Source organism: Macaca thibetana, chromosome 17 (genome assembly GCF_024542745.1).
Source record: "Macaca thibetana thibetana isolate TM-01 chromosome 17, ASM2454274v1, whole genome shotgun sequence".
Classification (NCBI taxonomy): domain Eukaryota; kingdom Metazoa; phylum Chordata; class Mammalia; order Primates; family Cercopithecidae; genus Macaca; species Macaca thibetana.
In genome coordinates, this window is record NC_065594.1 from 14,647,727 (window position 1) to 14,662,458 (window position 14,732).

The window sequence follows — 14,732 nt, forward strand, 5'->3', positions numbered from 1 at the left end:
ATCACAGGCGTGAGCCACCACACCCAGCCTCTTTGGAGTTTTTGTAGAAGACATTTCATTTCAGCAAGTCAGGAAACGTACGTCCTAGTTCTGGCTCAAATAGCAATTCTCTGTAGGAAGACTCCCAGGCAGAAAGGAGCCCTGGCTGCTGCTGGAGTATCACCGTGGTGCACAACCTGGAGGAGTGAGAAGGCTGAAGGGATGTGAGGGGCCTGGGACACAAGCATTTGTAATTTTTTTTTTTGTTTTTAATGAGTATAGTTGGAAACCATTGAAGTTTTTTAATGGAGGTGATGAGATCGATCGGTTTGGTTGTTAGAGCTCATTTCAGCTGTTCTATGGAGAATGGATAGAGTCTGAAGGCTGGTACCATGTTTTTAAAATTTTGGTATCTAAGAATAAATAACCCATAAATGGACACTAAGGATATCTTCAGCCTTTTAATTTTAAAAAGTAATAATATGTGTAATATCATTTTACCCTGTGAAGTTAAAAAAAAGGACAATAAGTGACACATAGTGTATACCAAGAAAGAGACATTTTTCCTACAGGGGCTGCGTGACGTTAGAGACGATTGCTGGTGTTTTCCTAATTCTCTATAGGGCAAGTCTATTACTTTAGTAATCAGGACAAAATTTAATAATGTCACTTGCTTTGTAAAATGTGTCTATTCAGATCAATTAAAAATAAGCATGTAATTCATACACTGTTTTGTGGAGATCTTTTTGCGACAAGGGAATAGATAGATAATACCAAGCTATAGTGAGCAATTTTTATGAACCGATCAGTGAATTTTTTACCTTATCAACACTATTTTGTAAGGGTGAAGAAACCCAGAAACAATCAGAGCCAAATGTCACTCTTTATCCTTCTTTCACACTCTTGCCTCACTATTCATTTATGTAACAGACAAAGTATGTTTCTGTAGGTTGAAATAATAAGTTTTCTCAATTTTGCTTTTACATTTTATGCACAGATGACAGAAAAAGGTAAAATGTACTTGACAGTAATGTATTTATGTGGTACAATGCGTAAAATTTTGAGGCTACTTGAGAAAATGAGCAGCTGTTCTGATAATTCTATTAAACTTTCAAGAAAAGTTTATAAAAGCATATTAAGAAAAAATGTCTGGCACACAAAATCTTTTATTCTCACATAATCTGTGAACTATACCATTTTGTTATGAATATTACCTGACAAAGGAAAGACCAAGTATTTACCTGGTGAAGAAGTGTGCAGCGCAGGAGTGTGACATGTGACAGGTGCTCTGGCTTTGCTCTGTTTAAATATAACATCAGCGCTTGGCCTGGCCAGCCTACCTCTTTCATCACATCTGAGTGCACACTCAGCGAGGTTTTTGGGTTGGTGGGAGCTACTATGTCGTTTGTCATCCGCAACTGACCCTGGCATTGATGTCCCCACTTTGCAGAGGGCCCTTGCCTTGTCCACACCATCACTGGAGATTTGCTGAGAGCCCTTGAAGGACCAGAAAACTGCTTATTCCCACGCTTGATTTCTGTCTCCAGCGAAGGCCATTGTATCATATACTATGAACGAGGGCGATTCAGCAATTTCAGCATTAATGGGAAACTTTTGGCTCAAATGGAGATCAATGATTCAACACGGGTAAATCTGCATACTTCGTGCTAAGTAGGACTGAAGCCAGGAGATTAAAGATTGATTGTTTTACATTAAATAATTCATAATAGAATTTCTGTGCCATCCAGATAAATGTCTTCTAGATTAAAAGTATATAATTTCATGTGGACTGATACTTTAAACAAATTCAAAATTCATTTAATTGCAAGTAATTAACTCAGTGAATTAGACTTCAGAAATGATAGCTGTTTGATTAAAGCTTAGACCCTTAAGAGGGTTTTTAAAGCTCCTTTTATAATTGTTTCAACGCTGCACCCTCACAACATTAAAAGTGAGTTTATTTTCAAAGATTTCTATCTTTAGAACCCTAAACAAAAATTATATATACCCATTTACCCTTCATTCACAAATAAATTATAATTGCTGGGTTGTCATTATTAAACACTGTTTTGAAATATGCTTCTTCCATTTGTTCTAAAATTCTCTACAATATTAATATTCAGGATTTAACTAAACATGTTACTTAATGCTCAAGTTCTTCCTGGATTAAATTGGTAATATTCTCTTGGGAATTTAATCTTGATTTTAATAAGACCTTTTGTATATGTAAGAACTTCTATGAATTCCACATTGGGAATTCTGTGGATTGAACTTGACAAAAGTTGGACAAATAACTAACAGTAGTCAATAATGACAAGGGAACTGTACTGAGTACTTTTCAGTAGTGACAGTTGGCTATTTAGGAAAAATTGAGAGAGATGGTTGTTGTGTTTTTTATTTTGTTTTGTTTTACCTTTTCTGAAGGCCATTCTCCTGAGCAGTGATGGCCAGAACCTGGTCACCGGAGGGGACAATGGGGTAGTAGAGGTCTGGCAGGCCTGTGACTTCAAGCAACTGTACATTTACCCTGGATGTGATGCTGGCATTAGAGCAATGGACTTGTCCCATGACCAGAGGTGAGCTGCGTCAAGGACAAGTGTCATCACTGAGAACTGTCATTGAAGGCTCTCTTCATTCTACCAAGGGTGAATTGTGCTCTGAGTGCAATTCCAGCATCCAGATGAAAGGAAAACTGGCAAAGAAAAGGGGAAAATGAGGGGAAGAGTAAGGATTCTAGTGAGAGGGAAACAGAGGAAGAGAATAAGAAGGAAAAAAAGAAATGGATCTGATGAAGAACAGGCACCTCCAGACATGTTTTAAGGGCCCAAGACATAGAACTTACTCCCACCAAGTTCCCTGTTCTCAGATCCTTGCCTAGTCTCAGACAGGCCACCCTGGCTTATATGATGTGAGGGAAACACGTATTTTTCAGCAGAGGTGGGATTCAGTGTGAGACCTACTTCTAGCTAATGAGTTTCCAGCAAAGTGCAGTGTGGGGTGGGCTGTAGCTGCCTCCCTTTCAACAGCATGTGGCATTCATGCATTACCCAGAACGGTCTTTTACCCCCATGTTCTCATTTACCTGTTTCTCATTTACATTATTTTGTTTTATTGTATTTCCCTAAAAACCTTTAATCCTTTAATCTAACTCTTTCTTGGAAAGAGTTGATATGAACGTTAATTAATGATTTTCCATTCTTCAATTTGCAATAAGATTTTTTTATTTCCTAAAATTTACCTTTGGGTTTCTTATAAAGTGAAAGTAATATTAGAAATATAAAGTCTAAAGTTACTAAGCCTTTAAAATAAACTACAACCCTATAATCTGAAGATGGCACGTGATTTCTAATTTTTGCTATTTAACAGAAATAAGAAAAGCTTGTTGACTGACGTTTTTCCCAACTACTTGTAATATTCCTCATAACAGTATTGGTTTTAAAATATTTTAAATATTAAGACACATAATAAAGTTAACAAAGCATCTTCATGATATAATAAAATGCTACTGAAGTCATCAGGAAAAACACTGTAAGCTAATTTAGTCTGGGAAAGGATGTTTGGTCTGCAGCCCAGGCTGTTTCTAAAGAAGGTTTAAGGTTATTATTGGAGTGTTCCAAAGTGCTGCAGCCTGTACTTACAAATAAATGGGAATGGTTTATTGTGTTATTATTTGTATATATGTGTGCTTCCAGAGTGTTTGAAATGATTTTTGTTTGTAAGTAGTTTCAGTATTTCCCTGATACTCTTACTCATTCGTGTATTCATTTGGCTGCCATCACCATAGGTTGAGTGCAATGCAAAGTACTAAGGATCCACAGTAAGAAATTGACCCCAGAGAGCTCAGATCCTCATAATCATTGAATATGAGGGCACCAGGAACAGACTAACAGAAGAAGGAAGGGATGAACTCTTCTTGAGGGCGGGGGAGGGCAGGAAAGACCTCAGAAGATGCTTGTCCATTCACTAGGCATGAACAAAGAGGGTGGAGGGAAGAGCATATTCAAAGTCGCAGTAGTATTAGGGGGTCTCCAAATGGAGGGGGGAAAGATACTAAGTTTCTATTTCTATTTTAATCTCATCCTTGGTTTTGATTATTTTGTCATTTTATAATGAATAGCGCATGCATATCAATTATAAACTGGTAAACATACATTGGGGATATTACTCAAAAGGTATTTATTGGATAAGGTGTCGAATCAAAAGTGAAGCAACACTTTATATAGACAGAAATCCTGAAACCTGAGTTCAGTCAGTGGCAGTGGGACTGGGGAGGAACATACCCGAAAAAGAAGCCTCAGAGCTCAACAGCTGATCAGTTAGGAGGGAGAGGGAGAGGAGACAAGGTGACTTAACCAGTAAAAGACCAGCAAGGTCAGAAGGTACCAGTGATTCATGGTGGACGTGCTGAATCTGAGGGTTTTGTGACACAGCCTGGCAGTGACCCCCACTTGACAATGGGGAATCAGCATCGGGGGCTTCAGAAAGACACGCCATTGCCTTTATGTCCAGGGAGAGTGTGGACCACGAGGGCAAGGGGTGGAGTGATTCAAGGGGGCAAAGCAGAGAAAGGTCAAAGAGATAGGAAGAAATGCCAGATATCCTCAGAGAAGCCAATAGATGCCCAAAACAAGGCAGCGGACAGGCACGTGTGTGATTGCTGAGAAATGGGGCCGCCAGCAGAGGCTGGAAATGTGGTTCCGTGGCCCCCTCATGCTCTGCAGCAGGGCCAGCTGGCCAGGCGTCTGCAGGCGAACTGTGCTCCTCTCAGCAGAATCAAGAAGAAATTTCAGTCCTACTTCCATAAATACAAAAATAAGACTTGGCAAACTTTGAGATCATGATACTGTCTAGTGTAAAATGCCAAACTTTGAGATCACAATACTGTCTAGTATAAAATAGCAACCACAGAAATGATTTTATATCACTCTTAACTGCTGTTTCTGCTTTTCCAGGACTCTGATCACTGGCATGGCTTCTGGTAGCATTGTAGCTTTTAATATAGATTTTAATCGGTGGCATTATGAGCATCAGAACAGATACTGAAGATAAAGAAAGACCCAAAAGCCAAGTTAAAGCTGAGAGCACAAGTGCTGCATGGAAAGGCAATATCTCTGGTGGGAAAAACTCGTCTGCATCGACCTCCGTTTGTGCATTCCATCACACCCAGCAATAGCTGTACATTGTAGTCAGCAACATTTTACTTTGTGTGTTTTTTCACGACTGAACACCAGCTGCTATCAAGCAAGCTTATATCATGTAAATTATATGAATTAGGAGACGTTTTGGTAATTATTTCATATATTGTTGTTTATTGAGAAAAGGTTGTAGGATGTGTCACAAGAGACTTTTGACAATTCTGAGGAACCTTGTGTCCAGTTGTTACAAAGTTTAAGCTTTGAACCTAACCTGCATCCCATTTCCAGCCTCTTTTCAAGCTGAGGAAAAAAAAAAAAAAAAAAACACACACACGTTTGATACTTTGTACATCAGATGCATCTTATTTAAAAGGAATACTTTTGTAAAAGTAAAACCTTGTATAAAGAACAAAATGTTTCTTAATTTTATTGTGGAGTTACAACTTGCATGTTCCTTACTCCTGATGGCTTGATGGAACAGGTGCATTCACACTATGAAACAGAAAGATCTGTCCAAGGACACAGCTTGTATGAAAGGGTTGAATTTGGGCTCCATCAGTAATTTTTGACATTTTCGCCAAAATATAGTTTGCACTTTTTAATCTAAATTCATCCCTTCTGAGTGAAATTTGCTCATAAAGCATTTGGATACTAAGCCATTATTTGCCATTTTGGGTACTTTATACAAAGAAAATTCAGCCCTACCCTGCATAATTTGAAGACACAGCAGAAAGGGGGCTTAGGGATGAGGTCCTGGTTTTTCTTGTATAAATAGGAGTTATGAGCGTTAGTTCCGTAGTAATAACTTCCCAGCACCTGCACATCTCTTCCAGAGTCATCCCACTGGCTTGGTGTGTATACATCAGGGGAGGATAATCTGATGCTAACATTTTTTTTTTCTCTTTGGTTCTTGAATAGCTTAGTTTCTTTAATAACAAGTCAGACTTTATTACAACAATAAACTGAAGTTATTCTTTTAGGTTCTCGTGAAATTCTCACCGAAAGCCACATTCTTAGCCTAAGGCACTTCATCTTTTATGATATAAAATGATGGCTATCAAATGATTTTCCATACATTGTACTGATCAAGTTATACACCCAGGGGTATATACACTTTCTTCATGTTTCTTCTTTGTATATTTGGTGACTGTATCGTCATAGATGTACATATTGTGTCGGTAGGGCTATGAGGCATGTTACAGGAATGTAATTTTCTCAGAATTTACACTCACTTGCAGTCATTTATTTAAAAAGATAAAACAAGATAATGGGTTCTTTGTATTGGCACTTTGCACCAGAAACATATCATTATTTATTGATGTGATTACTTATTTGTTATCCACCTTGTACTAGTAAGTTTTAGCACTGAATTCCTTCTTCATTGTTGTTTGTATTTATGAAATTCTGAAATTATGGGGAATCAGCATAGTGATTAAGTTATTCATCACCAGGCTGTAAAGCAATATCTTGAGTTTGTAGCTTAGAATTGGGAGGACACTGAACATCTGGAAGACAAGTCCATTTCATCTTGAGATCATGGTGAAATATTTTGGATATATAAATTCCTTAAGCTATTGTAACCATGTTTTATTGCAAAGATGTAAAATATGCCAGATGTGTGTGAGTTGGAAATCAAAAAAAGAAAAATAAAATATGCAAAGAATTCATGGATTGTTTCAGATTTCATCGGACACGTCACTAGCATGCTTTCATTGTGTTGTCACACAGGCTTCAGAAGTCATCATCATCTGATATAGAGCCTACAGCAGCTAAAAACATGAAATCGAGTCCTAATGAGGTTCTGCAATTTGCCGAAACCCGAGCTGCTCTGCCGGGCCATCTGGCAGGGATTTGGGGCAACAGTGACCGTGGGGAAACAGCCCTCATTGTCCATTCCACATAATCCACTTTGGGGATTGTCTTTATTTTATTTAAAAGGAACTAAGTAGTGAAGGTTATAATAGCACCTTTTTTGAGTATTATCACATAATGCCTTTTTCATTTGAAACCACACCTTCTAGAACTCATCAGCTACCAGGCATGGCACAGGCAGGGACTGAGGACCTGGAGAGGCTGAGCCGCTGCTGGCAAGGGCAGCCACGAGTGGGCTAAGGGGGGTTCAGTCACATAGATTGGCATGGGTGGTTGGGCCAGTGGCCCAGACAGGCCCAGAGAATGACAGAACTGCAGGCCGTGCTTCCATCCGCATTCCTAGAACCCAGGGGCAGACCCAACAGTAGCCTAAGGAAGGTTTGCTGCTCTTACTCTCCATCCTATCCCCACACCAGAAATCTGTCAGTCATCTGCCCCGCTGGCTCCCTCACCCAGCCCTCCTACCAGGCACTCCAGCCAACTGACTGATCACTACCTAAAGTGTCTTTTGAAACTGCCCCTGCCCTTTCCAGCACTGTCATCTGGACTATCCAGAAACCTCCTGACCTCTGACCTGTACCCTCCCATCCATGCTCTGCCCTGCTGCGGAGGCACCCATCCAGTCATCTCCCTCCCCGCCAGCCTGTGCCCCCTGGTGCCTCCCAGCACTTCGAAAAACCAACACCAATGGCTTAAAATGGTATTCTTAAACTCTGCTGGGTTGAAAATCCCCAGGGAGCTTATTTGTAAAAGCAGGCTCTAGAGTCCCACCGCCTCCCCTCCCACCCCAGGCACTTCTTGGGCACATTTTCAACAACACTGATTTGAGGGATAAATTCTAAGCTCAGTAAAGCGCGGAAGTCCTTCAGGAAACGGCCCCAGCAGCTAGCACCCCTGGTAAACCCGCCTTTTTGCAAGTCCCTGAGAACTCTCTTGCACCTGACTCTAAGCTTCCTCCTGCCAGGGGGACCCTCTCTGCTTGCGCCACTTGCCTGCTTCCTTGTTGCAGATGGACCTAAACCAATTTGGTCATGCACAGTCTTTTTTGGCAGGTAAAGTTAGCCCCCAAAACACCACATCTTCACTATTTCATGATGAAAACAACTTTTAAAAACAGTCTCTGCTATGTGTGGAGATATCTTTTTTTTTTTTTTTTTAATTGAGACAGAGTATCGCTCTGTTTCCCCAGGCTGGAGTGCAGTGGTGGAATCTTGGCTCACTGCAACCTCTGCCGCCTGGGTTCAAGCAACTCTCCTAGCTCAGCCTCCCAAGTAGCTGGGATTAGAGGCACACACCACCATGCCCAGCTAGTTTTTTTAATTCTTAGTAGAGATGGGGTTTTGTCATGTTGGCCAGGCTGGTCTTGAACTTCTGACCTCAAGTGATCTGCCCGCCTCAGCCTCCCAAAGTGCTGTGATTACAGGCGTGAGCCACTGCGCCTGGCTGGGATACTTTTAAATGAAACACATTTTAGTAAGCAGGCAAGATCTTCTGTGAGTTTGGTGAAATCCAGAGCTTGGATTTTTTATGTGATCTCAAAACCATTTTACATTTCGAAAGGTACGCTTAAAGCAGATGCACAAATATTCTAGAAATAGCATCCCATGAGCCTTGTAATGCAATCAGCAGTCTAAATCCTCCAACCCAATCATCCAGCTATCAAGCCCTGGGCACCACCCTAAGAGTATTTGCTAAAGGCCTCAGTAGGCTGTTAAACCCTGGTTATGGAGAGGTAGGAAAGTTCAAATACTTTAGCCAGCGATACTGAATTTATATGTATATTTAGCATCATTAATTCCATCAACAAAATAATATGTCTATCATCCATTAAGCTAACTTAGATGCCAATAATTTCCCCTGCTGAAAAGCCATTTCTAGTATTTACTATCCTAACTCATAAAGCTTCCAGTTTCTTTAGGATTAGAAAGCTGGAGTATTGGAATGACACCTTTCTGAAATGTATATTTCTGATTAGGGCAACTGACTATCCCTAGGATGCAGTATAAATTAACACATCACATGTCTATACTGGATATTTTAAAGTAAATTACAACATGGTAACATTCCTACTTACACTTAGAGGCTCCCTGCTCGGGGAAGTCTTCCCTGACCACTGCCTTAGCCTCCTCACCCCTGGTGGGCCTGGCACAGCGCTGAGCAGTGCATTATTGTAACTCATGTCTTTCCTCCATGTGGCTATGAGCTTCGTGGGCAACACGAAGCTTAAATCCTTAAGGCAGTGTTGGATTCAGAGTAGATTCTCAACAAATGTGATTTGCGGAATGTATAGATAAGCAGACAAACACCACATCCCTAAGCAGAATGACAAAGTTGGCTGAGATGGTCCAGAGCCCCCAAACTTCCCTCTTCTCATTGCTCCAGGGCCTACAGCTTCATGTCACCCTTTCCCAGCCTGCATGACAGTGCCTGCCAGGGAACCTCCTGCTCCAAGTACCACCTCAATCATGGGCCTATTCCATCAAGGTTCAGAGAATCAATTTCCAATAAGCACCAAAAGAGGGAATATTTTAAAATTTTAATTACTGCCCTTGACCCACATCAATTCAGTGGGAAGAAAACAGAGCTGACAGATGATCTGGGGTAAGAGCTTCTGGTGTGGCAGCCCATTCAAACTGCCTAAGAACAAAATCCAGTAACTGGGCTCTTCACTCTGAGAATAACTTGTTGGCACCCTCATCAGTTAAAATAGGCACAATAGCTACATTAAGCATTGTTTTGAGTATCAAAATACATAACAAATGCCAAGCACCTACTAAAGCACCTGGCTCCCGGCAGAATTCAGCAGATGGTCATTTCCTCCCACCGTCTGGTGATCATGGATTAGCCTCATCTGCTCAGCATCCCTTTCCCTATTTACCTGCCACGGATCTTCCTGTGGGAAACTTCTCTTTTATCATGTGATTTAGTAGGACTGCCAATTGTACCACCAGATCCCTGGAACTTCCTGGACTCAGGCCTGGCCAACCATGTCACCTTCATTTCTGGGACCTCAATGATTGGTCAGGGTTGTACATGACCTGAGTTGTTGGGCCAATGAGAACCCTTTTGAAAATTTTTATATTTTGAAGTCAGAAAGAAAAGTCTTTTTCTTCCAGAGTCACTAACCTAATCAATAAGAAATTGGGGACTACTAGCAACCCTGTTCTCCATCGTAGAGAAGACCTATTTGCAATAGGTAAGAATAAAGCCACGAGAAATGAAAGAGCGTGTGCCCTTGTATGCCAGCCACAAGCTTCTGGGAACCTAAATTGCCCTCATATTTACAGATGTCCCAATTCTGGATGTTTGCTTTAGTCAATGACCAATAAACACTATTCTCTCCCCCTTACATTGATCAAAGCTGTATTTATTTATTTGTTTTTTATACTCGAGATCAAATCAAATAACCCTTAAGTCATATAGCTCCCTGCCCCAGCTCTCCACCCTTGCTTAGAAAAATGTAACATATTCCAAATTTGTTAGGAAACTAAGCATATTCCTAGCCTATGTATGACTCCATAATCCCACATTTAGATATAGTTCCAAAAGAAATGCTTTTTCCATCTGTCAACACACATGGAAAACAATGCTCTTGTCAACTTTGCTCCTAATAATCAAATATACCTGTTGAGTTTTTTAAAAAATCCAGACACTGATATATGCTGTTAAGAATCAGAATGGTGGTTTCTTCTGGCCAGAGGTAGTGACTGGTAAGGGCCATGAGGGGATTTGGGGGTACTGGAATGTTATTCTGGAGTGTTGGACTCTATCTCAGAGCTAGGGGTGTTACAAAGATGGGTCCACTCTGTGAACAATCGTTGAGCTGTGTAATGATGATTTCACACGTTTTTGTGTCTATGTTACACTTTAATAAAAAGAAGTTCACTTTTAAAAAAAAATTTTTTAAAAGCACTGGCTCTTGTCACCACTCCGAATTTGTCTGCCCATCATCTGAATTTGGGACCACCATTGCCACTCATCCCTTTCTCCAGTGCTTTTTAGGTCTACTACCTTGGCTGCTATGTCCCAATGGGCACTTTTCTTCTGGTGACAGCCTGGCCCCAGTGCCTCCTCCTCCAGGCAGCCTCTCCTCCACTATCCAGTAGGTACCCTGCTGTCTATACACAGCTTGTACATACCCCTCCTTTAGCACCTTAGTGCAACTATAAAAAAACCAGAAACTGGGTAATTTATAAACACCAGAAATGTATTTCTCATTATTCTGGAGGCTGGGAAGTCCAAGATCAAGGCTAGCAGATCTGGTGTTCAGTGAGGGCTCATTATCCATAGATGACACCTTCTATGTTCTCACATGGTGGAAAAGACAAACTCCTTTGGGTCGCTTTTACAAAGGCACTAATCCCATTCCTGAGGGCCCCACCCTCATGTGCTAATCACCTCCTAAAAGATCCCACCTCTTAAAAAATATCAGCTTGGAACTTGGAGTCCTGGGTCTGTGTCCCAACTCCCCTGCTCACCAGCTCTGTGGCACTGGGAAAGTCCTCTAACCTTTCTGAGGCTCAATTTCTTCAGATGTGCAATAGATACAATAGAATGTGGATTTCACATTATTTGCAAATCATAAGGTACCACGTAACTAAGGTTTCACTACTAAATAATGAAGCCCTCAAGGCCTCAATTGGAGTTTTTATGACACAGTCGAACCTCCCAGGAGGATCTGGAGCTCTTTTTCTATAAAATCTATGTTCTCTGTGGGGGAACCTGGGCCAGCAGCATAAATTTGCATTTAGGTTCAGTTTACCACCTAGTAAGAAACATTTTGTTTAATTGAGTTCTGTTTTTTGTAATGTACCTTCCCAGTCAGCACAGAAACAAAAACAGGAAGCTACTTGACATCACTGGGAAAGCCAGCTCTCTTCTCAGCCGGGCCGGGCCTTTCTCTGAGTGAATTTTTTTTTTTTTTTTTTTTTTTTTTTTTTGAGATGGAGTCTCGCTCTGTCACCCAGGCTGGAGTGCAATGGGGCCATCTGGGGTCACTGCAACCTCCACCTCCTGGGTTCAACCAATTCTGCCTCAGTCTCCCAAGTAGCTGGGACTACAGGCATGTGCCACCATGCCCAGCCTGTATTTTTAGTCAAGACAGGGTTTCACCATGTTAGCCAGACTGGTCTCGAACTCCTGACTTCAGGTGATCCACCCACCTTGGCCTCCCAAAGTGCTGGGATTATAGGCATGAGCCACTGCACCTGGCCGTGATTGTTCTTTTGGAGAAATGAACTGTATTCAGTTTGCCTCTAGAGCAAGTTTGAACAACCTGTGGTCTATAGGCCGCACGTGGCCCAGGATGGCTTTGAATGCAGCTCAACACGAATTCGTAAACTTTCTTAAAATGCTATGAGTTCCTTTTTTTTTTTTTTTTTGTAATTGTTTTTTCAGGTCGTCAGCTATCATTAGTGTTTGTGTATGTGTGTATGGCCCAAGACAATTCTTCTTCCAGTGTGGCCCAGGGCAGCCAACGGATTGGACACCCCTGCGTCTAGAGCCAAAAACCTGGTAGGGAAAGGGGTGGTTAGAGGCTCAGATGCCACTGTACTTCCCTCCCCTCTGGTGGCAAGAACTTCCCCCAGGAATGGTTCTGAAGGCAGAGGGGGCTTTTGCAGCTGGAGGCCAGGAATGCTGGGAAGGACAGACCAGAGCCAGCTCCCCTCAGGCTGACAGAGGCCTGGGGAAGAGTCAAGCTCTGCCTCCCAGGGGCAGGCCGGGTGACAGGCCCCGGGCCTGAGGAGAGAAGCCTTTAGCCCAAGGTTACTGAGGGGCCGCAGAGGCCAACTCATTCACCCACCTCTATTATCCTACTGGGAAACTCATGTCCAAAGAGGTCATGACCCCTGTCCCAGGCCAACCACATGGGTGGTAGGTGGCAGGGTCCCCATCCTGCTCCCCTGCCCTAATGAACACCCAGACCAGTTAGGACAAGAGTGGAGAGGGGTTGCAGGCCCGTGAGGAGGGGTTGGTGGGGGAGGGGAGTTTGGGATGAGAAAGACTGTATTAGTGTCCCCCAGAGAAACAGAGCTGCAGAATATCTATCTATATACATATATACACACACACATATACACACACATATATACATATATACACACATGCATATATAAACACAGATGCACATATATGCATACACACACACATAAATATATACATACACACATGAACTCATATATACACAGACATATATATATGCACACATATAAATATACACACACACACACACACACACACACATATAGAGAGAGAGAGGCTTGATAAGGAACTGGTTCACACAGTTACAGAGGCTGAGAGGTTTCACGATCTGCTGGCCAGAGACCCAGGAAAGCCAGTCGTGTGGTTCCTCCTGAGCCCGAAGGCCTGAGAACCACCGGAGCTGAAGGTGGTAATCTTAGTCTGCGCGCTGGAGAAGGCGAGATGAGATATCCCAGCTCAAGCAGACAGGTGGGAGGCAAAAGGGGCAGCTCCCTCCTTGTTCCACCTTTTTGTTGGATTCAGGCCTCCGTGGAGGGGCTGATGTCCGCCCACACTTGGGATTGACAGAGTCTCACTCTGTTGCACAGGCTGGAGTGCAGTGGCACAATCTCAGCTCACCGTAACCTCCACCTCCCCAGTTCAAGCAATTCTCTGATTCTCCTGCCTCAGCCTCCTGAGTAGCTGACTTTACAGGTGTGCACCACCATGTCTGGCTAATTTTTTTATTTTTAGTAGAAATGGGGTTTCACCATGTGGGCCAGGATGGTCTTAAACTCCTGACCTCAGGTGATCCATCCACCTCAGCCTCCCAAAGTGCTGGATTACAGGCATGAGCCACGACGCCCGGCAGTAGCACCACCTTACAGAGTGCGAATCCCATGAAGAAACAGCCTCAAAGACACACCCAGAGATAATGTTGAACCTGGGCACCCAGTGGCTGGTTAAGACAACACAGAGAATTAACCCTGCTGCAGATACAAACGCTCCCCCAGGGGCAGACGGGTGGGCTGCCTAGCATCCCTTGTGTCATTAGACCAGCCGTTCTCAACCCTGATCTGAGGGCCCAGGACAAAGATGCCCTTGGTCTAACGAGAAATTAGACCGATAAGGGCCATAGAGCGAGATTGTCCCAGTGCCTAAATCACCCCATTGTGTTTATTCTGAGGTTATGACTTTTGTATGTGCTGAAAGTTTCCTCTCAGATGAAAGTATGGAAACCGTAGGTGATCACTATTCATGTCTTTCTTGATCAAGTAAATTCAGTGCCCAGGATGTTTTTGAAATGTTACTTGTTCCTGAAATTCGAAAATCAACCTGATTAAGACCTGGCATCTGTCTTCCAGAGAAGAGAGGACTGGGAAGCCCCGGAAGAGATAGTCCCAAGTCCCCAAACTCAGGATGCTGCAGCTAAAAGCAGCCAGGGTGGCCAAAGGCAGGGTGGGTGCAGAGCCAGGGGTGTCATGCTTCTGCTGAACCCAACTAAAGTAACTCTTCCCCTGTGCCTGGGTGGTTCAACAAAGCTGAGATCTGAATGGACGTCTGCTTGAGGTAGTCGGGAGCTACTGGCTTAGTTCTGCCGACAGAAACAGATTCCATCACAAAGCTCCTGCAAGAGACCCTTGGCCCCAGCTGCTGTGTGTCCCTGCCCCTGTCCAGTCCTGAGAGGTCGGTGGGGGTGGGGGGTTGGTTGCTGGGGAGTGATTACCCCAAACTCTGGCTTTCTACCCGGGGTTGCATGGATGAAAGGAACCCCCTGTGAGTCTG

General features: G+C 42.8%; 1 protein-coding gene across 6 annotated transcripts in view; it reads left to right on the forward strand.

Annotated features, from left to right (window-relative positions):
* Window positions 1-6,781, forward strand: part of NBEA (neurobeachin) — a 726,287-nt gene extending 719,506 nt beyond the window's left edge. For all 6 annotated transcript variants that reach the window (XM_050766029.1, XM_050766031.1, XM_050766030.1 and 3 more), the window contains 3 exons: window positions 1,430-1,626; window positions 2,404-2,555; window positions 4,932-6,781. In XM_050766029.1, coding sequence (XP_050621986.1) covers window positions 1,430-1,626; window positions 2,404-2,555; window positions 4,932-5,022 — 440 coding nt within the window. In that variant the 3' untranslated portion in view covers window positions 5,023-6,781. The remainder of the gene's footprint in view (window positions 1-1,429; window positions 1,627-2,403; window positions 2,556-4,931) is intronic.
* Window positions 6,782-14,732: the final 7,951 nt, after the last annotated feature.